The sequence below is a fragment of the Citrus sinensis genome, chromosome 6 (genome assembly GCF_022201045.2).
Source record: "Citrus sinensis cultivar Valencia sweet orange chromosome 6, DVS_A1.0, whole genome shotgun sequence".
NCBI classification, from domain to species: domain Eukaryota; kingdom Viridiplantae; phylum Streptophyta; class Magnoliopsida; order Sapindales; family Rutaceae; genus Citrus; species Citrus sinensis.
In genome coordinates this window covers 25,353,604-25,381,161 of record NC_068561.1, presented here as the reverse complement: position 1 = coordinate 25,381,161, position 27,558 = coordinate 25,353,604, and the positions used below count along the sequence as shown (strand labels likewise).

The 27,558-nt window shown below is 33.8% G+C and overlaps 4 protein-coding genes across 6 annotated transcripts; 1 reads left to right on the top strand and 3 right to left on the bottom strand.

Moving 5' to 3' along the window:
- Positions 1-747: 747 nt before the first annotated feature.
- On the bottom strand, positions 748-2,625 carry LOC102608732 (homeobox-leucine zipper protein HAT7). The gene is made up of 3 exons (XM_006482521.4): positions 2,271-2,625; positions 1,747-2,132; positions 748-1,412 (listed from the first exon to the last, which is right to left on the bottom strand). The coding sequence occupies exons 1-3, from the start codon at positions 2,374-2,376 to the stop codon at positions 1,023-1,025; spliced, it is 882 nt and encodes a 293-aa protein (XP_006482584.1). The 5' UTR covers positions 2,377-2,625; the 3' UTR covers positions 748-1,022.
- Positions 2,626-13,158: 10,533 nt separating this feature from the next.
- On the top strand, positions 13,159-15,523 carry LOC102608437 (uncharacterized protein At5g39865). Its single transcript, XM_025100300.2, has one exon. The coding sequence runs from the start codon at positions 13,859-13,861 to the stop codon at positions 15,209-15,211; it is 1,353 nt and encodes a 450-aa protein (XP_024956068.1). The 5' UTR covers positions 13,159-13,858; the 3' UTR covers positions 15,212-15,523.
- A 2,710-nt stretch (positions 15,524-18,233) lies between these two features.
- On the bottom strand, positions 18,234-22,007 carry LOC102607750 (binding partner of ACD11 1-like). 3 transcript variants are annotated; one of them, XM_052443566.1, is made up of 5 exons: positions 21,730-22,007; positions 20,694-20,855; positions 20,174-20,249; positions 19,478-19,588; positions 18,234-18,880 (listed from the first exon to the last, which is right to left on the bottom strand). In XM_052443566.1, the coding sequence occupies exons 2-5, from the start codon at positions 20,807-20,809 to the stop codon at positions 18,455-18,457; spliced, it is 729 nt and encodes a 242-aa protein (XP_052299526.1). In that variant the 5' UTR covers positions 20,810-20,855; positions 21,730-22,007; the 3' UTR covers positions 18,234-18,454. The 3 variants fall into 3 exon arrangements, with proteins under 3 accessions (XP_052299526.1, XP_052299527.1, XP_024955731.1); XM_052443567.1 differs by lacking the exon at positions 21,730-22,007 and adding an exon at positions 21,676-21,700; XM_025099963.2 differs by lacking the exon at positions 21,730-22,007 and adding an exon at positions 20,934-21,658.
- A 3,485-nt stretch (positions 22,008-25,492) lies between these two features.
- LOC102607461 (transcription factor PRE5) lies at positions 25,493-26,915 on the bottom strand. Its single transcript, XM_006482516.4, has 2 exons — positions 26,440-26,915; positions 25,493-25,834 (listed from the first exon to the last, which is right to left on the bottom strand). Exons 1-2 carry the CDS (start codon positions 26,560-26,562, stop codon positions 25,682-25,684), a joined length of 276 nt encoding a protein of 91 aa, XP_006482579.1. The 5' UTR covers positions 26,563-26,915; the 3' UTR covers positions 25,493-25,681.
- Positions 26,916-27,558: the final 643 nt, after the last annotated feature.

The window sequence follows — 27,558 nt, the reverse complement described above, 5'->3', positions numbered from 1 at the left end:
ATCACAGTGAATGATAAAGTTGAACAATGACTGAAACATACAGAGAAAAAGATATGTTGTTGTTGCTTTGATGAACGGTAGAGAAATGGTGGCAGTAGGTCACATGGATATTTCACAGATAGGGCAGCACAGTTAGATCCTTTCACTTGTCAGAAAAAAAAATTAAATAAGAAAATATATAACATACAAATGACATACTTTAATTCAATCTCTCACTATCTCACTCTCTCTCTTTCTATTTGTTCTCCTTCGGCTTGTTTCCACTTGGAATGTCCAATTGTGTGTGCTTAGAATCTCCCCTTTCCCTGCCTCTTCTCCCTGTAGTGCTTACTGTTAATTGATTCTTTCATCATCATTTTCATTTTAACTTCACAAGTAGATTTTGCTCTCTGATTTATGAAGTTACCCACATTTTGGTAGCTAGCTACCCACCCACTACTCTACCTTTCTCCAAAAGGACTTCCATACAATTTTTTAAAAATCATGCACTCATGATTCCAAAGTACCCACCACAACACTTCAAAAGGTTTAAACAATGTTTGCAAGAGAACCCCTTTTAGTAATTAATTTTAAATTTATTTCATTGCCCATGCCACTTATCAGAGCTGGAAAACCACCCACTAGCACATGTATCTTAATCAAAATTCAAAATTCAAACAAAATATAAATACGTATACTATGATCAAATTACTAAGTAATTAATCTAGCAAATACTATGTCACACAATTCACCAAATGACCCAAAGTATGGGAAAGGAAAAGATAGTGTGTATTATTCAGAGCCAAGTCACTTCCCACACTGATAATATTAATTGAACCAAATCTGATTTGGTTCAGTTCTATATACTAATCTACTTCAAATACAAGAATTGAAACTGATGATCATCATAATAAGGAAGAAAACTAATTAAAATCTCCTCTTAATTAATCTCACTAGGCATACCCGAATTGCGTAATGGATGTGTATTGATAATCGTTTTTTTTTTTTTTTTTTTTAACTTTTAGGAGAAAAGGACTTGGTGTTCAATGGAAATTTTGTTGCCCAGGCCATTGCCAAAAGCTGCTAGCTGTTGCTTGCTGCTCTTCAATGCCATTGAACATGTGACAGAAGCTTTCATCTTGTACTTGAACCATTTGATGATGATCAATTTTGAGGCACTGGAGGTGGTCTGGAATTGATGAGCCTTGTAGAAGTTGAGTCATGCTTCCAGCTGCGGGCCTAGTTGATGTGGGAAAGAGCTGCTTGCTTGTTAAATGAGATGACGAAACAGGGCTTGTTATCACTTGTGTCCTTGAGATATCCAAGTTGATATCCGAACTGTTGTCACTTCCATTGCTCGCTGAACCCTCATTTTCTTTCTTCAGATGAATCACTTGACCATTATTTGAATCTTTATTCTTCAGGGACACTAACTGTAAATCATTATCAAATTGTATTAAATATTTGCAACTAAGATTAATTTAATTTATGTTCCTGAAGGGCAGCTCTGGGATCTGACACCTCAAAGTTATGATCAACTAATCAAGAAAAATACTAAATTAAGGAACACGCAATGAACTTTGAAGTTAATTAATTAATTACCATTATCTTTATGGGATCATGAGCTCAAAAATTAAGCTGATGTTCTTTTGTGATCTTGGTGCACAAATTAAAATATTATCATCAATTCAAGATCAAGAAGAATAAAACCAGATCAAGCATTTAGCTGAATAATGCATAATCATAAAATTTAATATAAGCTATTACCTCAGCATGAAGTTTCTTGTTTTGAGCTTGAAGGGAATCATTGTCAGCTTTGAGAGCTTCAAATTGTTTCTTCAAAACTTCATAATCTTTCTCCAATTGCTTAGTCTTCCACCTGGCTCTCCTATTTTGAAACCATATGGCTATTTGTCTAGGCTGCAACCCCAAGGCCCTAGCAAGCTGCAATTTCCTCTCAGGCTCAAGCTTGTTACCCAACTCAAAGCTCTTCTCAAGCGCCTTAACTTGCTCAAGATTCAGCCTCTTCTTCTTCTCCCCAACTTGTGATCCATCATCAGACAAATCTTCATCTCCATGCACATGATGATCTTCATGACATTTGTCATTCACCCCAGAAAACGACATCGATCTCTTCATCATGAATGGTGCACCTACACATACATATATAAATATAATGAGCAAATAAAGAGAGCCCGTTTAAGAGGTTCGGGTAGATTTCTGGTTACAAATATATAAGTGAGTAGATTATAGTGTAACTGAAGAAAAGAGAGAAAATAAAATGAGCATACCATGGAAGAAATGAGGAGCAGGGAGAGAGTTGAGGGAAGTTGGAGAAGGGAGATGGTCATTGTCTTCGTGGGATTGGAACATGAAACTGTGGGGAGGAAAAGCCATGAATGTCACAATAATATTTGCAAATAATTATCTACACATGTAAGAGACATATGCTTGGAACAATCAAATATAAGGGTAGCTCTGGCCAGCTAGCTAAGAGAGAAGAGGTGAATTATTATTGTTATGGAGTGGCTAATGACCGTGTCATGAAATTCATGGGTGACAGGTTATAGGGGAAGAAGACATGAGAAGGATGATGGGTTGCAGAAACTACTGAGAGAGACAGCGATTTTTAGGTTGAGGGGGGGGGGGGGGGGGGGGGAGAGGGGAGGGGGGGGGGGAATGGGAGATGTGTGTGAATTTGTGAAATATTATTATTATTCACAGAGATGGGAGGTTTTCCTGGACCCAGCTTCTGATGATATGAGGGTGTGTGTCTCTTTCATATACACACATGTTTGGCATACAATTTGCCTTTAAAAAATACTTGTTTATTTACATCATTCATGCTTGACGATTGGAACTAGCTATGGGTTATTATGATTTATCTTCTCTCATTATTCCAATTTTTTTTTTATTTGAAAACAATTATAGCTTAGTGTCGATAGGTTCTTTACCTAATAATTTTCGAAGAGTAATCTTTTCATATATATATATATAAATTAACAGTGTAAGAAAGAATTGGTTTTTATTTTTACTTAAAAAAAAAAGGAAAAAAAAAAGAAGAAATGGATTGTATCTTTTTTTTTTTTTTTTACCACGAGGTATCTTGAAGAGGGCCCCAATTATGGGAGGCACCTTTAAACCTGTACCACAACCAAGATTAGAAGTCCCTACTCGAACCGAGAGGCACAAGTTCTCCCAACAAAGGCGATTTCCCTGCGACTCGAACTGAGGAGCAAACTCAGTCAAATCACTTAAGGAGACTCCATTATTAATAAAGCCAAACACTTTGTTGGTTTAGAAATGGATCGTATCTTCCATAGCTGTTGTTAGTTGCCATGAAATGAATTCAGTGAGGGCGCAAGCCATGTGTGACGAGGAAACCTGGCAACATGAAAATCCAGAATCCAAGGAAATAAAACAATAGAAAATTGTTTGCATTAGATGTCTCTCAGACTCTCTTTCATGCTCTATAGAAACATTTCATCGACACTAGTGGACCTTTTGCACTATTAATTTATTACTTTATATATTAATGCGACTCTGGCATTGGCTGGAGAATTTCGGTTATTTTTGCTTCTTTAAATTTTTAGTGTATATGATATGGTGGGTGTCAATTTCATTTCAGAATATTTATTCACTTTTGAATTCCAGTATATGCTTACTAACAAGGCCAAGAAATTGAAGCCTTACCAGTTTCATTGGTGGTTAATGCTTCTCATAATTTACATATTTTGATGGAAAATGAAGGATAAAAAAGGTTGTAAACGTTTTGAGATATGTGAAGTCAAAATGTTTTTAACATGGGTGGGGTTATGCGACCTGTATTCTAAGTTAGACCATTAACTTGAAAAAAAAAAAAAGTGATATCATAAATCTGACTAAAGATAAAAATCTCATTACTTTTTATATATTTAGAAGTATATCAATACATCAAAAGTGTATCAATGTATATGATTTTTTAAAAAAAAAATTAACATGAAAATTTGTTAACTTGTACATGCAGAAAAAATTCAAAAGAAATATACGATGTCAAATATATGGGAAAAGATACAAATTTTGATTACTTTTTATATAATTGGAAAAATAGAGATGTTTCACAAAGTATAAATATTTTCCAGGTAAAATTATGCACCATGTACTCTAAATTAAAGAACAAATGTAAAAGAAATATGTGATAGTAAAGACTTATAAAAAGATGAAAATTTGATTTATCAATGTATCTATTCAAGACCTTCCTATTCAAAATGTATTCTATAAAGAAACAACATGCTATTTTTTCATTAATATTAAGAAGATATATTTCTCAACATTTACTCAAAGATTTTAAATTGACTTTAATTTAACATGTAATTACATGTTAACGTGTGCTTTAGTCGAAAAATAAAATTTAAAGAAATATATAAAATCATCTGTGTGTGTATATTTTTTGTCAGAGATTTTAAAGAGTAGAAAAAATCCAAGAAAATTTTAAAACCGTAGAGTTTAAGAAGCTTAAAAACTCATTTTTGTACTTTAAAATTTTAAATTTATATATATATATAACCAGATTTCATGTCGAATTTTGAAAAAATAAGAGCAGAACATAGTTTTTGAAGTAAATCCTTTTTATTAGGTATTGGATACCTAATCCATTTTAGAGCGTTATTAAGAGGTTTGTAGTTTATAACTAATCTAGGAGTGCCTCTTTCAATTTCAGAATTTTTATTAACATAAAAAGCGGCACAAGACCAAGGGGACCTTGACTTAACAATGAGTCCTTTTGACTCCAATTCTTGGTTATTTTTCTTTAACCCAAAAATAACCGTCCAAAGCCTTCCAAACTGGTTCCATCATTGGTGGAATACTTTTGGCCCAATTCCACAAATTTTAACCCAGAATGCCACCCATTGTTTAAACTTCAAAGAAATTAAAAGAAAAGAATTTCAAATATATTCACATTGGTTTAATCCAAGTAGGAATAAAACCTTTGACCAAAGAAGGCTTGGATACTTCTATCCTTGTTGTCCTTAGAGATGGGCGATTCATCTCTTTTGATGATTTTTTACTAAGTAGTATCGAATCTAGTCTATGTAAATGTCCCATATCTTTTGATTGTTATGTGAAGGTCCAAATTATTTCATGTGAAGGTTCTTCTTTGAAGGCTTCTATATCAGAAGATGCTATAGACATTTGGTCTTGTTCTAATACTCCAATCTTGCTAGATTGAGGAGTATCAGGGGCTATCTGAACTTTGCTAGATGAGGAAGAAGCAGCTTCTATCCTATCTAATTGTTCTCTAATGGCTTTGGCAAAATCTGATTTTGACTCTTGAACAAGCTTTTGGCTAGTTTTCGAAACCTGAAAGGGTTTGAAAATAGGTTCCTTAAGCTTTTTGTCAGAATCCGATTTTGTTGGAATATGAGAAATTGATGGAACAGTAACGGTTGACTTCTGGATTTGGTTTTCTATCCTAGTCAACTGTTTTCCAATTGTATTTAAGTTAGTATTACAGAAATTATTATGTTGGATGATACTACTTAAATTTGCCTCAGAATCATTTGGTTTTGGGATTTTATAAGGTGAAGCACGGATTTGGACAGGAGGTTCACCGTGGTCAACGGTTACACTCCGGAGAGGTGGGTGTTCAGACTCTATAGTTCTATCACTATCAAGAAGTTTCCATTCAGGGACTTTCTTCCTAATAGTAATAGGGCTTGACTCTTTAAAAGGATAAGAGATGTTGTTATCAGAAGAATATATCTCAAACCAATCAAAAAACAATATATGAATTTTATGAAAATTCACAAATTCATAGTAAGTTTGTTGGATTTCTTTTCTTTGGTTTAAAAAGTGTTTGAAAAACCAAAGTCTTTTTTCTTTGTTTAAATCAGAATAAAAATCATTATGCAGAGAAGTTTTATCTAATTCAAATTCTTTTTCAATGACATTAATAACATTTTCTGTAACAGCAGAAAACGTAGGAGATGTTGGAGGAGAAGGTTCCTTCTCTTCCTGACTTTGTACATGTTGATTACTAGTGTAGATCGGATGAGGAACACTAGTGGTGTAATCAACTGATCGAATGGAGGTACTAGGTATATCTGAAGTAGAAAACCTAGGTTGACTTTTTATGGACTGAAAAGGGAGATTTATAACAGAGGGTATTTTTGTAAATTTCCTTTCTAATGAAGGAATGCTTGAGCACGATGCTTTATCAGAAAACCTGGATGAGGTAGATCTCCTGAATGACAGTTTAACTTTACCATCGGAATACTGAGTCACATTTTGCAACTCTGTATTGGGCTCAAGTTGTTTCGGAATCGCTGGTGGAGCGGCTCCTTCAAGGATCCATTCCTCTGGAAGATTTACATCTTTCCATTGGATTGGTTTAGGAATGACCGTGTTTGCTTTGGACAAATCAGTCTGCAAGAGAAGGGTCTCATCTCTTTTCGACTGGTATTTATGCTGTGTGCTAAATGCAGAAATCATGGCTTTGTAAGAAATTTTAAAAATCAATGTAACTGGGATGGATCCCTTAATCATATGATAATTATGGGTTTTGATTTGTAAAATCATGCTTTTTAAAATATTTTTGTCTTTAAGAGAAATTGTTATATTTGGATAACAATCAAAAGATATGGGACCTTTACATAGACTAGATTCGATACTACTTAGTAAAGAATCATCAAAAGAGATGAATCGCCCATCTCTAAGGACAGCAAGGATAGAAGTATCAAAGCCTTCTTTGGTCAAAGGTTTTATTCCTACTTGGATTAAACCAATGTGAATATATTTGAAATTCTTTTCTTTTAATTTCTTTAAAGATTTTTCTGAAAACAAATAAATTGTTTCAAAAGGCTCTGAAAGAGTTATATCGCGTTCTTCAGTCTTTATAATATAATCATGCTTTAAAAGATCAAACATTTTTGTTTTGTAAATCTTTTCTTTGGAAATTTTTGGAAGTTCCCAACAATCAATTGCTTTATCAAAGTTCTCAATAATGAATTCTTCTGAACTCACAACATGCTTTGACTTACTAGTCTTCCCGGAAGAAGAGCTAGAAAAGGACGATGTTCTACAGATCGGAGGATCCATGGTCAAGACCTTATGGTCTATTTTTGGTTTGGTCAATATGGCTACAGGTATGGATTTACAGCCCTCAGCGGAATCCTTATCCTAAAACGGGACTTACAACCAGTAAAAATTCACCACAAAACAAAACTTCAAAATAAAACACAAGATTTTAAACACGAAACTCTAAACAATAAAACACTTTCCTCCCCTTGGCTCCACTTAAGACAAAAAGGTGATACAATATATAACTACTTTTGAAATCTTCGAAAACATAGATTATGATTTATCGCTTTTTTTCACTTTAAAAGCATTCTATTGATGTGTCAGAAAGTAGATCAACTTATATTTTCTAAGCTTTTTTTGGTATTAAATTTCTCTCATGACTTTAGAAAATAATCTTTTGAAACTATATTAAAAAAAATTCGTTAAACTTCTCTTAATTAATGCATTCTTAATTCCAAATGGCACCCATCATTATAAGATGGTGGTGCTTTTTTAATCTTTGCCTAGAAGAAAAACCCATGAAAATAAGACAAATAAAAAGCCTCACAAAGTTGGTCCTCCTACCCTTCCCATAGCTATTAGCAATTTAATTGGCCATAACCTGAGAGCAGCTTAATTCTGTAAACCTAACTTAGTAAATTTTACAAGATTCCCTATTAATTAATTGATGTAGTAGGGGCATCTCCAAATTTTGGCATCCAACGCTGATTTGGGCTATAGCTTATCTCATCAACCTTTATGGGTTAACAGACGTGGCCTTAAAAAGGAAAATGTATGGAAAAGAATGCGACATAAAAATCAATCCATTGATAGGGAAATGATTTGCAGGTGCTTTGACCTTTTCTAGTGTTAAAAGTGTGTATGATAGAATTGAAATTGAATTGGTACACAATTGCGTGTGGTGGAGGTGTTGTGGGTTTTTTTTTTTTCCTTTTTGGTGTGGTTTTTAGAAATGTGGGCCCTATATAGAGAGCTTTAGCCTGGCCTACAACAAGCTCTTCACATGCCCTTAATCGGAAGAGTTGAAGGGTACACCTAAAAGAATAGGGTGGATCCATGTTATTCCTTGTTGCTCACCTCAATATAAATTAAAGAAGAAGCTTTCTGAATCTTCTCCACATGCCCCACTGTTCCCATGTGCCCTTGCTTCTTCATCTCTCTCTCTCTCTCTCTCTCTTTCTCTTTCATTGATTCATCATCATCATTTATTCTTTTATATATCAACCATAAAAGGTTCTTTTGATCTTCTTTAAATCTTCTATTCTTCTTCGTCAACAAAAGAATATTTTTAATGCTAATGTTTAGTACATGTGTTTTGCTATCTACACACTTATCTACACATCCATGCAATACGGGACCAACTAACCAAAATTTTATTTGATAACTGAAATTCAATTTCTTCAACAAATCAAAATGATATACAAGTCAGTGGGCACTTTTTATCCTTTTTCTTTTATTTTTCGTTGGGCTTAGTTTGGATTAATTTAGCAAGTCCAAAATTTCAAAAGTTTTGTGACATTAGTTCGGTTGATCAATTTAACGATTCTTTTTTTAAATATATTTTTGCTTGTAAATATTGATAAATAGGGCTGGCAAAACCTTGGTCCGAGTATTGCAATGTCCGGACCCAGCCCGGATGTAATTTTTAGACATTTAAGCCGGGCTTAAAAAGCCCCAGGTCCAAGTTTTTAATCCGGATTTTTATAATTTTATAATTTTTAAATTTATTTTAATAAAATTTGACATTAAAATATAAACTCCAAGTGTTTTAAACTTTATATATGTGTAATAGATGAGTCAAATAAATATAAATATTTAAAATAATAAATTTTTTATAATATTTTTTTAATAAAATTCAAGTTCCAAGCCGGATCTTGAGTTTATCAAGTGATGCTCATGACCGGTCCGGCTTCATACATGGGCTGGGTAACATCACCTCCTACGTGCAGTCCGGGTCTGGACAGGGTGTGTATTTTTGCCACCAGCTAAACCGACCTTTTTATGAATAATGAGAATGTCTCAATCTAGGCCCGGGATTGAAATTAATATTATACAAGAACAATTCATTGGTCTTTCTGATCAAGTCCAACAAACACTCCTCCGATTGGATTTGCCTGCTTCTTCAAATGGGTTTGTTCCTTACTGCAGGCCTGTAGCCACCTCTTTGGCCCAGCAGCTGTATACACGAACAGAATTTCAAAAAGATGCCAAGAATAGATTTTGGATCATCCTGATTAGCAATTTCCATAAACAATCATATCAGGAGATTACTCGGATTTAAAATAATAAACTAATAATTATATAGTGAACGAGATTAATCATGTTTGTATAGCATATATTGTGAAGCTGCTTGATTAACCTGTACTTGAAGCATTCATGAAGAGTTACAAAATCATACTAGCTATATAAGCGAGTGGACAAAGTAGCTCATGGATCATTTTCTAAGCCTTTAATCATGTATGTGATGCAAATATAATGAAGAATGATCAAATGCCCCCACAAATCCGGATCATATTTTGTCTGTGTCTAGACACACACACACAAATTCCGAATCCACCTTAGGGTTGGGGACAAGTGTGACAACTTGGTTAATTCTCATCTCAAAAATCATGTTGTCTAGAGCACCTCAGCCGTTCGATCAAATATTTGACATGCAAAGTGCCGGACCCAATGTAAAAAAGTTTTACAAAAAAGCACTTTAGAAATTAAGAATTGACAAAATTTTTAATTAGAAAGCATGCATGCTTAGTGGGAAGCCATGAAGAAATGCTTAAATGAGAAGCAAGCAACAGACATTCCATCGTAGAAGCCACTAAGGCTCACCACCCATTTCGATACCTTGCTTCAATAAATTCTTATATCACAAATACTTTATTTATTGTTGTGTGCTAACATGTGAAATTTAAAACTATTTGGGGTTATTGACGTAGACACTTTTTCTTAATAATCGGCTAAATTAGAGTGACAAGCACGTTCATGATTCATGAACGAAACAGTAATGCAATTTGCAACAATCACTATCATCTTTATTGGGGCAGAATTTCAAATTTCAAGATTCATTGTGCTTAATTTGATTTTCTATTAGATTTTCTTCATTTAATTTTGCAATCTCATTTCAGATAAAATTAAATATTTAATTTTTATTCAACAGAATAAAATTATTATGATGACACTTGACCTTAGTGAGCCACCCTTAACTCTCAAGATTGGCGTAAGATCTTATGGGTATCACATTTAGTAAACTATGAAAAAAAAATCAATTAAAAAATTAAAGTCTAACATGATCTTAATCAGCTCCTGACAGAGTTTGATTGAGTAATTTTTAAGTAGTTTTATTTTATTAATTACTTGAGTTTGAGTTCCAAAATAATTAAATTAAAAAATTATTTTGAACTTTTCATCCACTCTTACCTTTTAAAATAACAAAAAAACATACATATCAAATTAATTAACCAATTTAGAAGTTTTAGCACACAAATACAACATTACGTTTAACAAAATTAAATTCTATTATTATTTTCTCGATCATAAACAAGTTCCACTTTTGGCCAAAATAAGATATTTCAAATCTTTAAACACATGGTGTCAAATCAAAGAAATTATGACCGAGGTCATCGGTAGTTGTAAGTTGTGTAACAAACACACTGGCCATAAACACAATCATGACAAAGCCATTATTTTAGCTTTCACCCAAGTTACGAAAAATGGTGGAGAAGGTAATTGAGTGTATAAAAACTATTACACCTACTTGCAAATATTACTTAATACGTAACCTAATCCAATAAGTTCAATTTTTTTGATCTAACATCATATTCTCATCCGTTTTATTTTCGTCCAATCTCATAATAAATCCTATAATAATGTCACGGTCATTATACCATACAAGTTCTTTTTTTTTTCCTGAATAAAATTCTATAATAAGTTCTTAAATACGAACGTCATGTGTACGTATTATTATTTTGTTGGGTTACTATAAATAAAATAGTAGTGTATTGTTCAATTTTGTACGTCTTGCATTTTACTTCGTTAAAATGCGAACGTAGGCAGCAAATGAGGAGAGTACATAATCTTATATTTATGGTAAGGCAAATGCTATGTTATAATTAATGTAACATACACACTCAACAACAACCACACAAATTATATGGGTCCATCATTTGTGTGGTTGTTGTTGAGTGTGTATGTTACATTAATTGTAACATAGGGGCTCCCTTACGGTAAATACGGAGTAACTTTATGAGCAGATTGGGTTGCCTTTACAGCTGAGCGCTGCCGATTATTAATTATATAAGTTAAAGCTCATTAAACGTTAAACAGTAGGACACATACTGCCTTTCGAAACTGTAAAGATCGAAGGATCCACGTGCCATCACATGGATATGGCAATGTTTTTCATGCACGTGCAATAATAATTAGTTCACCCAATCCCCATGCAATTCTTCATATCCATCGATCAACCAACTTTTAATTAATCTCTTACGGTACAATTACACGGATTGCTAACTACATGGACATTTTAATAAAGTTTTCGGTAATTCATTAATTTAGTACATCTAAGTAAGGATTTCAAAGCTTGTTTCAGTTTCAACTCAAATGTTACTCTTTTGTAAGAAATAAAATTATCTTTTAACCTTCTATTCTCTCTCAAAGAATAGCGTTACCAATAAAATATAAATCCTATGCTTTCTCTTCATCATGTTCTTTAAATGAAGAGTGATTAAAACAAAGTCAGAGTTCATCGAAATAAAAAATACTATCCCATCGAAACAGCTCAAATAATTAAGCTATAATATTCTCGGTGAAATATCAATATTTCCATAAGCTATATGTTTCTATTGTTGCCGACATAATTACGACATATACTAATGCACTACTTTCTCCAATAACTTCCATTAATTGCAATCAATTTTCTCTTAATCATATATTAATGTACGTTTTTTACTTGGATGTTCTATTAATGGTGTCGTGCCAAAATATTAAGACAACGCCAAAAGTGGCAATAGAAATCGATACGTGCTTCGTTCACAAAAATATTGGCACTGTTGCACATCAATTAAAAAGCAAGTCATCGGAGAGTTACTATAAATGCACCCACTGAAACTCTTAGCATTATGGTGTTTTTTTGCAACCATTAATTAATTGCATAAATTCTATTACATAAAAAAAATAGTAGAGACTTAAATTCTATTACATAAAAGAAATAGTAGAGACTTGTAACTCTAATTGGTCCTTCAAAATCGTTTCCTTCATGATTTTTAATTCCCAAAAAGAATGGAATAAATAAATAAATGTTTTAACTCGCAATATATATATATATATATATATATAAAATGTAAATATGATAAATTATTTAAAGTTCTCCATCAATTCTTCCTCTCTCTTTTTCTTACTTTGGATGTTGATTTATGATTAATTTACAATACAATCGCTGTAACGTTCCAATTCATCAGCCTCTGACAATTATGAAAGGGTGGAAAGTGAACGTACACAACTAGATAAACTCTCCGACAATTTATTACATTAATGCTGAAAGGTCTCTATTTTGAGAAAATTATACGTCCATTGCAACACCTATAGTAGTTATAGCAAAGGTGTAAAACTTTCAGACGCCTGTGTTTTGATAATTTATCAAATAAGAACATAATTTTAAATGCTGATAGCCTCAAAGAAAATAATAATATCTACATAGATAGACCCGTATATTTTTCATTTGTTTGTCAAAAAAGGTCAATGAAAATTAATTTGTTTGAAAAGATTTTAAAAGATTGTATCAAAATGGACTTGTATATATGGATGGAGGAGCCATTCAAGCAAAATAATTCCCGCATTTACCGGCACTTTCATCATCGTTAATCAAACATTTTTGACCTTCAAAAGAGAAGGAACTAATAACACCGAAACCCCTAATTTCTTACCTTTTCTCAAATAGAGGCATAGTATTTCAACTTGTAACAAATAGGTCCTTAACAAAAACACTACCTTATAAGGTGCAATTTTGTTGTCTTCATGACAGTGGACTTACTTGAAACAAATATAAAGCATCATCAGAGAAATTTTAATAAGTTAGGTACTTATATGTCATTATTTTGAAAAAGTAAATGCCTTTTGTTCGACGACGTCGGAAACTCAAATTTCACGCAGATAACACATCAATTGGCATTCGAGAGAGGAGGCTTCTTTGAAACTTGAATATTCGATTATCGCATTCGGTCATTACGCGTTCTCGTTTCTGTTTCTCTCTCTAGACAATCTTCAGAAAGAGAGAGAAACTGAAAGCAAAAAAAAAAAAAGTAATATAAATGTTGGTGGTGGGGATCAGTCATGGCTTTATAAATTTGGCCTCTCTGCTCTCTTTTTTGACTTTCTAAATTCCATTCTTTGTTTTCTCCAGAATTTTCTTTGCGTTCCCACAAATCTTTTCACGGGTTTCTTCAGGATCTCGTTGAAAGTTTTGCCAATTTTGTTGGCAGTTTCTTGATGGGTTGTTGTTTTTCGTCGTCGTGTTAATTATTGCTCTGTTTCTGAGCTTAATTGCATGCTTTTAAGAAGAAATATAATGGAAAGGTAGCAAAAATTTTCAGCTTTTGCATCTTATTTCAATGATTTGTTAATTTGCTTTGTAAATTTTTTTATCTTCTGGTGTTTTTTTTTGTTTTTGTTTTTACCGGCTACAAAACTCTGCAAATCCATCTCATTTCGATCAAGAGTGCTTTTTTTAATCTCTTCATCAAATTCCAATACAAAAAAGAAGTTTTTTAAAAAAATCTATAATTATCATTTGGGTTTTGGTTGTTTCATCTTTAATTCAGTTTTTGGTGAAATGGGTTGTGCGAGTTCAAAGCAAAAGCGATGCCGGCACTGCAAGAGCCCGTACTCGCCGGTGTCGAGAAGTTACTCAATGCACGTTCATCACCCTCCTCAAACCAAAGGCGATAGCTACCATGTGGTGGCACTCAGATCATCCACGCTGGGTTCTCTCAAGCTGGACTTCAAGAATCAGAGCAGCCTTGTTGATATTGATCTTGATGCTGATCATCATCAGCAGCATGATGATGATCAAAAGGTTAGCGATAATCAATGTAATGGTGATCTTTTGGATAAGTTTGATAAGAGCAAAAGAAAAAGTGAAGAATTTTCAACGGGGTTAATTCGAGCAAAGGAATGGTCTAATATGATTCAAGAAAAAATCCCAAAAGTTGTGCCTAAAACCCCAGTTAGGACTCCACCTGGTGAGCCTGAAACTATCAATGCCTGGGAATTGATGGAGGGTCTTGAAGATGTTAGTCCATTGAGATCACCTAATCATTTTCGAAGTTTTTCTTTTGATTTTGCTAGGGGTCCAAGTTCTTTGTTGGATTCTGACCCTTCAATGTCTAAGCTATGTGAAGATGTTAGTGCTGAACGCAAAACCATGTCTATGTGGCTGCAAATGGCTAATGGTGATGATCATGGTGATAGTGAGTCTAATTCCAAGCCTTTTGCTTTGGAATTTGATCCGGATGTTATTAAAACATTTAGAAAATCATTTCAGGAGCTATCACCAAGGCATCCATTTCACCTCCGGCCATTGGAGAATGACAAGTTGCCGGCTGCATTAGATTCCTTGGATGTCAAGAAATCAAATGGGGCTGTTTTAGATCACAAATGTGGGAAAGAAAAGCTTGTCGTGTACTTCACTAGCCTTAGAGGAATTCGGAAAACATACGAGGATTGTTGCCATGTGAGAGTGATCTTGAAAGGCTTAGGTGTTAGAGTTGATGAGCGAGATTTATCAATGCATTCGGGGTTCAAGAATGAGCTAAAAGAGCTTTTGGGAGATGGGTTTAGTGGGGGAGGATTGCCAAGAGTGTTTGTGGGGAAAAAGTACATTGGTGGAGCTGAAGAGATACGGCGAATGCACGAGGAAGGACAGCTGGAGAAGGTGGTTGAAGGCTGTGAAATGATTGATGATGGCGGCAGAGGCAATGTTGGAGCTTGTGAAGCCTGTGGGGATGTAAGATTTGTGCCTTGTGAAACATGTTCAGGGAGCTGTAAAATTTACTACGAAAAGGAAGAAGAAGTAGAAGAAGATAGTGAAGGAGGATGGGTCGGGGAAGAAGCTGACTTTGGCTTCCAAAGATGTCCTGATTGCAATGAGAATGGGCTAACCAGATGTCCCATATGTTGCTTTTAGTTCATAAGCATAAATTTTTACCATTTTTGTTCTTGTTATTTTTGTTTTTCTGTTTTTTGAGTTGCTTGCTGTACAGAAATGAGGAGTTTTCGGTATGTTTGAAGGGAGATTCATATTGAAAATGCAATAGGGAACAGAGAGAATAATGTGTTCTAGTCATGTGTCTTGATGGCTGTATACTCTCATCATGTTTTCAGAAAGGAGGGGAAAAAAGAAAAAGGAAAAGAAAAGAAAAGAAAAAGCTTGTACACTTTTTCCTTTCCTGGAAAATTTACAATACGCATAAGATGCATTAGTGCCTTTTCCTCTTAATCATTCATTTTCAAACTTTCCACAGCTCTGCTTTTTCACATACGATGTATAATAATAGTTCAACCCACCTCTCCAATCCTGGTGTGAGCCGGCTTTGAATTTCTTTTTTCCCCACCCCCAAAAAATATAGGGAAATTAAAACTAATTAAGAAGTAGGTAAATATGGTTTAGTTGAATTAAAAACTAGGAGTATAGTTTATTTTTCAGGAAAGTGGATTAGTTCAATAATTATTGTAGCAGCATTACACCGACCTATACCCTCTCATTAGAACATATTAACTAATTCCTCGAGCTATTGTAGTCGTATTAGTAATAATTGTAGTTGATCTTAAATAATGAAGAAAGCAAGCAAGTTTGGTGGAAAATGTAAATGGGTCGGTCAGCAATGGCTGGTGACCTTAAGAAGAGGGGTGGGGGACAAGGTCTATTCTGTATCTTTGGTCCAAAGAAGTAGAAAAAGAATCCTAAAAGTTGGATGGTGGCTTGCATTTGTTGCTTTTTCAAAGTTTCAAACCTCAAGACCATTTCCTTTGAAAGCCACACAAAAGTCCAATAAGGCACTAAAAACTCCAATTTTTTTTTTAAGCCCTTGATGAGACGGCAATAGAAAAATTCTTATCATCGCCCCACTTGAGTTCGAGAAACTGCAACATTCAGATTAAGAATTCCCATCTAGAACTGAAGCTTCTTCATTTTGACAATAAAAAAAGTGGTTTTGTCGTTTTTGTTTCCACAATATATCACCACATGGTATTTTTCACTTTTATTAAAGCTATTTTTTTCAATAAAAAATTGTGAGCCTTATCATTTTTAAAGATTTTTATAAGCTATAGGGCGCCGCATAATCTTTGACAGTGCATAAAATACTCCGGAGAATTTGATATTCAAGCTGTGCCCATAACATAAAGGTGGTGCCAACTAAATGCCACTTAAATAATGCAAAATATATGCGACAAAGATATAGGCATCTTCCTTTTACCTACTCATTTCCCGTCTCAAATTCTGTCACAGAATTCACATCCTTCAGGTCCTTTACCCAAAAAAACACAACAGGCTAACAAACAATTTGCCATCTAATCAAGTCAGGCTCATTTGGGTTGGTCAGAAAAAGTGAAACAATTAGGCATTAGCCCACAAAATGATGTTGAAGCAAATTTTAAGATTTAGGTTGCAAAAATCTCGGCTCAAATTGTGTCATTGCATTTCCTATAGATAAGGGGCCAATACCCGGAAAATCACAAGAGGCTAGACGACACTTTGCCATCTATAATCAAGTGAAAGTCACTTGTGTTGGACACAGATAAAGGACAATTAGTGTGCAAAAGGAGCTATTAAGTAATGAACAAAACCCTTGCTATCGGGTATATGTGTCATAAATGCTGCACAACGCAGTTTCATTGTTTTGAGGGTAATTGCAACAACTAGATGTTGCTAAACTTTTGGTACCAGGCCCCCATCTTAAGCTAACCACCACATATTAAATAGGATTTGATCCGCTCTCAATATGGTTGCGTTTGTCTTGATGTAAAGCAATATCAAGATTAGCAAGAACGTTAGGCCATGCTGCTAGATTATGATTTTGCCAAATTACAATCATGCTGTAGAATTTGATATTCTACATGCAATTAAACCATTATATGGATATGTTCAGTTCAATCATCTGAACATGACAGCAAATGTTCCAACTGCTTTAGAAAGTTATCAGTAAAACATAATCTCTTCCCTTTTTATAAAATGAAATTTCTATGTTTGATTTTTATCTGTTTTTGTTCACTGAAGACTATAAAATGATGCATAAAATTGAGATACATATCAGGAAGAAAGTTTAGGGGGGGGAAAAAAAAATATTAATGACTTATCATTCTTCTTTTCCGTCTCTTTTTCCGGCAAAGCAAGGGGAAACTATGGGATGATGCCTATATGAAATTTCTTTAGGCACAGCATTTGCGAATAAAATGTTGCTGCATTAAAATTCAGATGCGATATAAATCATGTATGGTTGGCAGACAAGAAAATGCCAATCAAGAAAATCAAGAATTAGTTAACAGGTAACTCAAAAGCAGTAATGTTATCGAGCTGGCTCCATAAATGTGGAAGTAACAACCATACAGCCTATGATTTATTAGCGTACACAGATGAAAAGCAGATTGATGGTGCAATGCATGTTGCTGTCTGAAAATTCTAACGGATGGTCAACAGTCTTGCCCAATAAGACCAGCTTATTGCCCCACGGGCAGCTTTGTTGGAGGACCAACTTTAAAAAAGGGTCATTGAATTCAGATCCTGAGGATTTTAACTGTGGTCCTCGATCACAAGCCAGTGTAAATGATAAAACAAAAGCATGAACATCAGTCATCAGAGAATGAATACAAAACTCAAAAGCAATATAATTCCAAGAACATGTATTGCAGGACAGCGCATCTGCCGGGAGCAAACACACTGGAAAAAGCATGAGTCAAGTCATCACGAGATTTAGAACCTGGATTTCGTACATGACCTGAATTAACATAGAAAAGAAGCAAAAATGCAAAAAGAGTACAAATGGATGGTCCCTCTGTGCCATTCTCGTCATATCAAAATCAGGTACATGCTAACCATGGTGATCCTAGACAATCTATCATATTATAAGGAATCCTAGGCAATTCATGGACAAGGAAATGTCTCCTTCTGAAATATAATGTTATGGGATTTTATTGTGCACCAATGGAGCTAGCAAAACGTGTGTTGCTTAGGAACTGCTAAGCCTGAGATGTATTAACAGCCATATAATCCATAAAGAAGCAGGTCAGGAACTGTAATTCACAGATGCAAGCCAAACAACCTAAACAAGCCTGGTATATCTCAGAATTTATTTATTTGACTGTTTATTTGCAATTGATCTTTTGGGCAAACAGACTGAAAATAGATAATTTTATAAACCTAAAATATCCTTTATTTAGCACCATGAGCACCGAAATCAGCTGCAGCTTTAGCTGCGCGTTCCAAAACTCCAGAAACCCAAAGAGCCCCCTCGGCAAAGTATCTGCTATTGACTACAGCAGTACCAGCTGCAACAGCTGTTTTCCCTGTGAACGATGCAGCTGATTTGGTGATGTCTGAAACATGATACTTCTCATCCACTGATTTTATAGCCTCCATGCTGGCATTGATCTTATCAGTGAGCCCAATTCTATTGCTAAGCTCAGCTACCTTTGCTGCTGCAGAAGCTGAGAGTCCATAAGACTCATCTAGAGCTTTGGCCTTGACTAATGCATCTTTGCTCAAAACGTACCCTTTGGCTATCATTGTTTTAACGGCATCCTGAGCAACAGTTACTGCTTCTCCAGGGGTAGAAACAAACTGCCCCACATGAGTGGTCTGCTAAAATTATAAACTGTTAGCTTAACAGAATCATCAATGTTAATTAACTTAAAATGAAATATGATTGTTGATTCCACATATTATACAGGTTACTGTGTTCATACTCAAGTGCTACAGACTGTAGGTTTGATCCTGCTTCATTGCGAAAGAGAGAAAGATCACAGATCCGCAATTTTATCAGCCCACGAGACTCATCTAAGTTCAAAAACTCTATAATTATTCCCATTCATGACAATCCCCTTTTTTTTTCCCCTTCATGAAAAAATTTCTGCCTACTGATCAGTCCCCTAATTTTGCCTTAAACAAATACTTAGATTTCCAAAGATTCCCAAATTATTAGCATAGTTACTGAATCATATTCAACAGTTCTGATTACTTGCTTTATCAATGAATGTAACCAAATTATGATATTCATACATGTGAGAACAACATATTTCTTTTCCTTCCTATCAAATTCCTTAAAACAAAATTGGAAGTTCCAAAATCATGTTCAATGTTCTCTTCAATTCCCAGGTTGAAGAGATCTACAAGTTATATAAGCTTTTGGGAAATGAACCATTAATCAACTGCATACTGGAGGATTTTGAAACATACCATTGAGCCAGAATTTTCATCAAAGCCCCATGAACTGATCCAAGGGTTAGGTTCATCTGTGAACGCTCCCCACCGTATTATGCATACTGGTTGATCCACTATTGCAGCTCCCTGAAATCTCAAGTTTATGACAGATTGAGCCAAAATGAAAATAAAAGAATTCTCCAGAAAAGGTAAGACAGGCAAGCAATGGGACAAATCACTAGATTTGTTACATTCACAGCCAAACAATTTGAAAAGAGCCGCTTTCCACCCAAGAGAAGCACTGAGCTCATTGCCAATAAAATCTAAAAGTACGAATATTACCATTTTTTTTTATCTCTTAAACACAAGTCATAGGAACTTGCCACCAGTAATTCTTCTTAAGTTTGATTATAAATGTACAGATTTGAGTAATTAGCAGAGTTCCAACATCGTAAATTTCTTAACAGCTTTCCCCAATGATACACGACGGGCACATTTAAGATTTGTAAGTACAATTGAAGCCTCACTCGGCTGCATATTTGACAGTTAAAGTAAGCCTACGACTAAAGCAGTCCGCTTCAAACCAGTCATTTTTCAGAATTCAGAACTAGATATTACAGATTGGGGCAGGAAGGGATCAGAAATAAAATAGCTAAAAATTCGGTGCAAATGTGTTACCATTTCCATAATAAGTACTCAACTCTCTTAAAAAGAGTATGAAAGGCAACGTACACTAAGCAAAACAGCAGTCTCCAGAGCATAAGCATTGCTGAATGTCACATATGCAGTACCACCACATTCACCAGATCTGTATTTCAACAAAAAAATCAACTTCTTAAATGCATGATCCCCTCTGATTATGATTATGCATTTGATCAGCATTAAACAAATATTTATGCCCCACTAGTATAAATTATTGTTTCTAATTCAGAAGTTCAGATAATAGTGGATGCTATATGCTCCAAATGCCATTCAGTGGAGTCCAGTACATTACACTGATCAGGAAAGGAAAGGATAGCCTAGAAGCTTATGGTAACAATAATGTATTTAATTCAATAGCAGACGTGTTCAACATTTTAAAGCACAATAATGACCTTTACATTTATCAAATAACAATGGATAGTCAATTCAATGAGTTTGAAATGGACGGTGCATAAAATTTATACGTGATCATGGCCAAGCCACCATTATGCAGATTAACTGGAGAAGTAATTTCATGTTCATTAACGAAAACTAAGAACAAAAACACTACCTGATGATTTCGACATGCACTGGGTCACCACAGTGGGAAAAAAATTCATGAATGTCCTTTTCTGTTGCATTAGGAGACAGGCCTACAACTTCAGCAACATAACCACCAGCATACATTGTGTCGGAGATTTCACAAAAATGTTAAAACAAGGACTATGAGTACCTAATGGTAGAGATACAGAATAAAATTTCAGTAAACTATTTTGACAAAGCTAATCCGATCATTGAGAAATCATCTCACCAAATTCAACAAATAACAGTGAAATTTATATTCAGCAGTCCACAGAAGAGGCCATTTTTGCAAGGAATGGCCAAGATGATAACGGAAATGTCAGGAAGAGATAATAGATTATCACATTGGTGGTGACTTCAATGATCTTATGTTCATATCTTCTAGTGGTCCTACCTCACAACATCAAACCCTTATCGGCGCACAATCAAAGACAAAATGGCTGATTTCTAACATCTACTCGATAAATTACAAGTCATTTGTTCCCAGTTTGATGGTTCATTTCATCTACATACTGTTGGTTTGGATTATCAACTACCCAATTATGATCCCAATTAGCTCCTTTTTAGAGGATCCCAGGAATCACTGTTAATGGAAACAAACATACTTTTTTTTTTTTTGAAAAGAAAGTAAACCTTTCAATAATGGAAACAAACATACTTTGTTTCACTAAGTTGCATAGGAATCTTTTAAAGCAAATCTTAGCTTGTACTTTAAGTAACAATCAAAGTCAAACAAGGCAGAAAAAAAGCAGATTAAAGTTAAAACTAAAAGTAAGGCAATTCGCATGACGTGATAAATTATCAAACCCACTTATGGGACTGTTTATGACTGTTCTTTTGCAAAGTCAAAAACAATTTCAAATACCCAAAAATGCTTTTATCTCAAATTCAACATGGCGTGATAAGCATCAACCTCAATTTACACATAAAGTTAGCAAATAAATCTATAATTGTTCATTTATTTTACTTACAAAAAGAAAAAAAAAAAAAACCAAGAACTTGAAACTTCTGAACTTTAAGCGTACCTGTTGTTATTATTCTCTGTTCTTGATAACTGATAAGAGGTCAGAGACGAAGACGAGATTTTGATTACCAAACATACCCTTTTTACCTCTTTTTATCGCCTTACTTGTTTCGTTTCACAGTACGTTCCTAATCTAACGAACTAACCAACCCCACGCGTGAATAAAGGGCAATCATGAACCAGCAAATCATGAAATTTATTATTTTATTTTTATGAATCTGTTAAAGATAAAGAGAGCGTGGCGTGGTGCACGTTCGAAAAGAGCGTGGATTCGTCTTTATTTTTGTGTGGAATTTACTCGAATAGTCTCGCGCATCACGGGTTTCTGTTATTAATTTTGGCGGCGAATGTAATTAAGTACTTTAGGAGTGGTTAACCGTTGGGAAATTTTCATAAAACGCCCTACTAGTTTTTACAATTCCAAAAAAATAATGAATGATTATAATGTGTCATTGAGATACCTGAAGAGTGAAGAACAGTTCTCGTAAAACATCATTAAAAGGCCCAGCCCAATAATCAATGTTTGATGGCATTTTTAACTACAGTAATCAAATCTAACGAAATCTAAGAAGCCCTTTAAATAAAGAGAGAAAACATTTTAAATGCTTTTCATATAATTTTTTTTTTTTATCAAATGCAAAATAGAGAAGATTCGTAGAATGATAATCTAGTATAATGAATTTATCTTTTGCCCTCGTCCAATGGCCTCTTTTTTACTGTTAAATTGATTTATTTTTACCTTAAAAACATTAAAAGAACACATAACTTATTTATAATTTGACACGACAAAAGATAAATTATTGATTGAATTGGTAAAATTTCATTGGATTCATAAAAATGTTTTTCAAATTCGTAAACTCTTAAGATAAAGTGTATGTTTCTGATGGAATCCTCTCATATGGTCTTTTTGTTAGGTTTTCCTTCATCGACATTTTTCTTCCTTCGGTAGCGGGGAGTATGAAAGGGACTTCTTATGATCGTACGAACATGCAAAATTGATTGAGTTTTGTTTTCATTTATTGTAAAACTTCTGAAACAACAATTGAGATTTTTTTTTTTTTTCTTTTTGGTTGTTGATTCTTGCCCACTACCAAAGGCAACTTGTTTCTGTACCACACAACTTGTAATAGGCCATTAATTTGGGGCGGCAATAACATCCAAATTTCGGAATCTAATTTACTAGACATAACTAGACTGTTTTTCATTTTCTTTTTCTTTTCTCACATTTATTTACATACACCCCATACATATATGTCTCTTTCATTCTGCAAGTTTTTCTTTTATTGATGTTTGATTTAGTTCTTCTCCAATGCGGATATTAATTCTTACAGTTTCAAAACATAAAATTTAAGTAACACAATGATGTTATGCACCAAAATAATAGTATAACAAAATAAAACAATTGTTACGCAACAAAACAATTAATGGTGAACTTTTCAAATCTATAATTTCTAAAATATGAACATCTGCGTTTAACAATTTTTCATTAGTTCATTATTCAAAAAAATTGTATTCTGTACAAAAATAAGTTTGTACAAGAATTTGTAACTCTATCTTTTCTCTTTATTTTATATGTTGAGCATGAATATAATTGAAAAGTGAATATTTCTAATTTCACTTGCATAAAATATTATTAGTTTGGTCATATTATTAATTTCTTGCCACTTAGCTGAAATGTGAATATATAAAATAACTTTAAATTCTCCTTAAGTTATGCTTCTTCATTATAACTATGAGAATGATTAAGAACAACTTTTAGGTCGCATGTGTATGAACTAACAACGCCCTTTTTAAGGAGTCTCAACAGTTGCTTTAACTATTGGTCGCATGCATATGCAATAGCAAGTTCTTTTTTCCCCTCAAATGATACAATTGACCAAACTTAGTTAATTAGCGAACATAATCCAGCATCTAGATCTCATATCTCTATCAATTGCGTTCGTGATTTATGGCCAAAAACATGTTTGATTGGTGCTTTACTTCTGAATTAACTTACCTTTGACCTAAAATGACAACAAGTTTGAAAAAAAAATATTGCAATTTATTAATTGTTTATGAATGTATAAAATCGATGCAAGGTCTCAGTCAATTTCACTTTGAGGAATCAATAATGGAGAGAGCAGTAGTTTTAGCTATGATTGTTCAAATTCAAGATTTATTGCATTGTCTTTATGGCCTCAGATGGAAAAAGCATATTGAAAATAATGTTACCTACTCTCCTTTCATAGTCTGTCAGTAACCACCAAGCTTTATTCACCTTTCATATAATGTCTCATGCATCTTCCTTTTCAACTTCATCATATATATATTTATTGCTCCAAATAAATTAAATACATATATGGCATGCTACGCAGAAATTATGGCTGTGATTCTGGTTATTCAAAAAACTTTTGACAGAGATTGGTAAAATGTTTGGTTGGAGAGTGACTACTTCTTGTTAGTAATCCATTTATTACAAAATCAATCTCTTAATTTCTCATGGTTTTCAAGAGGAAAAGTTTTTGGTGTTTCTGGAAAAGGAAAATTGTTTCTTATCCATTTACTGTTTATCACATGTGTGTATATATGTAAATAATATTTTTATGATTTCTTAAAATATACAAATGATAAGGATTAAGGAGCGAATGAAAAAGTCTCACTTGAGCACCCAAGACTTTTTCCTTAAGAAATCTTTGTTTCATGAATTGCATAGCTCTAGAAAATTCTCGGTACACCTACAGTCGGAAATATATTGTTGGGAGTTGCAGTGTAGTAATGTTATGTGGTGGCGTAGTCCTCCGAATGATGAAATCAAATTTTTTTTTTTTTTAATCCCATGATACCTGCAGGTTTTCAAGTCAAAGATTTTTCTACTTGGTTCTCGTGTTGTTTTAAATATTCTCAAAATTCATGCATTTACAATTTCTGTTTAGCTTAGTACTTTTTCCCCTAATTATGAGGTGTAGCCCCCCCGCCCCCCCCCCCCAAAAAAAAAGGGTCATTTTCCAAACTGTAGAATATCAATACAAGTAGTATAAGTTAGACAAAAATCAAGGGTACATTGAGTGTTTGAGGTAAAAAGATCATGTATAGATAAATCATGAAGGTACTAGAGAATTTTTTTGTTAGTGGTCTGTAGGCTCTGGATTAATTGATCGACTTCTGGAACTAATACAGCACAATTACATATTTATATCATGTTTTATCAAGAGATTTCTGAAGAATTAATATGGCATATTCCTTCGTAAAAGAAGTACACTTCCAAAATAATTAAGTATTTTCGTTACGTCGACGTTATGCCGTAATAATAATATCAATAAATGAATAATTTTCTTGACTATTCACAAGTTTCTAGAGTTACAAGTCTGTAAATTTGTCCAAATTCACGACAAATTCTCGACAGATATATCAGTGTTAAAATTTAAAATATATATATAGAAGTGTATTTACCCTATCTTAAATGCACGGCACAAGCTTAGAAACGAACAAAATTAAGATAATACGTTGGCTGGCGAACAAAAATAATCTATTTAATTGACAAGGGATATGGGAAATTCAATAGAATAAATTTCATGCAACAGAAGTGCCTAGTATTCCATCAAATCACTTGCTAATCATGCATGTGAAACCTTTTTTTTTTTTTTTTTTTCCTGACATTATGTTACCTGATCCCAACTTACCGACAAAAGCTCACTATTAAATTACTATAATCATAATTTAAATTAATTTAATTACAAATCATGTCAATGGATTACAACATATAGTTTATAATCAACTAACTAAAATCCAAAAAATATATTATAATATTGATTATAACTTGGGCTTTGCTAGTGCAAGTCCTTTTATTATACAAACTTAATTATAGTTACAATACATTCTAGTTCTTGTTTGATCTATGTAGTGACCAGAACTTAATTAGTAAGATTAAAGTAGAGAAGAACTAGAAAGATAATTAAGTAATTAAGGCTACAGAATTACATAATTAAACTCCTAATTATCGCAGCTTCGGGACTATCAGCATCTATAGTAGATAAAAGCTGGGATAGTCGCTCACTTAGGTCATCAACTTCCCTGTGCAAGCTTCTAATATAATTGCAAGTTTCCTGTAGAACCTTAGAAGCTGAAACCTGTCACAAAATAAATTAGAAACGAGTCATTTTCTTGTGGCGTTAAATGAGATGTATATAATCAACAAACATTAAACATAATGCACATGAAACCATGTACATACATATATTATTGTGCCATAGAATAAGGCTGAAGCTACGCACAAACTTTTGACTTATACATGAGCTATGTCATTTAAGAACCCAACGTGGGTTTTGGTTCTTCCAAGTTCCAAGTCCAGCTTCAATAGTATTCAAGTCAATCAGCACCTGAACTCTTATGAAATATTAATACTATACTATTTTCATATTCCAAAATAAAGATTGAGACAGTATTATATTCCGTAAGTATAAAATAACGTTTTAATGCTATGGTATGTGGTATGTATTTTGTAAAGTACCAACGTCTGTAGAGAAGAGAAAACCTAGAAGATGCTTCGTTATTGTCCCTAAGTTTTTGAGTCAAAGTTCAAACTATTTATTTTCTACAAATTAAAGTCGTCTAAAATAATTGCAATACGCTGTACATGTAGTGAAAGTAAAACGGTGTTTTGGTACACGCTAATTAACTCCATGGTGCAGGCTTGGAAAATAATGTGAAAGTAATAACTTGTAATTATATGTACCTTTTGTGGGCGTCTATCGCGAATCTCAGGGAGGAGTTGGCGTAGCTTTGAGACAAGTTCAATGATCTGATCATCACTGATCCTCGATACACCGGCAGCTTGCCTCGACCTTCTGCTAGACATGATGATCCTTGGAGCTAGCTGCTGACTTGCTTTGTATATATTAATGTAAATGAGCTAATTAAAAGGCACTTGCAATATTCACTTGGGAAAAATAAAAAAGAAAGATACTGAAGGCCGAAGGGGTTGCGCAGAATGAACTCTGAAATGAAGTTCAAGAGAGGGCAAGAGAAGCAAGATGGACTTAAAGAGCTATATGGAGAATGTGATAAGAGATCAGTTATAAAGAGGAATTGGACCACAACAAAGACAGTGATGTTGGATTGAAGAAGACAAGTGCATTGGAGAAAGCAGAAGGGGTCTTGGTTTTTAAGTTTGTGAGAGAGAGAGAGAGAGAGACCATACAACTCTTCTTCTTTGTGTTTCCAAGCTGGGGTTTGATCTCAAGTGGGCTTTAAGAAATGTGTTCGTTCTTCACCTAACAAAGTGGGCCTTCGTGTGTACGTCTCAATACGCAATACCATGTGATCATAGGGCAGTCATCCTCTCCTATTACGGTCTTCATCGCTTTATTTCGTTAGCAAATCAAGGATTGCCACCTTATGTCTGTATTTAAAAGGTCTCCTTTTTATCTCGGGAGAAATTTTAAAATACCTCTTATGTATTACAATAAATTGATGAATGTATGACATGTGTAATTAAATTTAATATAACCACCACATCCATGATTGTTTTTCAAAATAAATACACATATATCATAATATTATTTATTTATTATATGACTGATATAGCACCTCTGATGTATTCTAAAATTTCTCCTTTAATTCATAGAGATCAACTGTCTTAGTTCAAATAAATAAATCATCTATCTATCACACGTTAGCTAATAAGCTAATAAGAATTCTTCAAAGTGTGAGCATATCTTAAGTAACAAAAAATAAGAACAAAAACCCAATAAAATGTAGGCTCAAATTAAAGTATCATGCATGTTCAAAGTGGATGTATTCCTATTTTTTTTTTTTAAAAAAAGATATTGTATCTAAGGACCATACTACACTT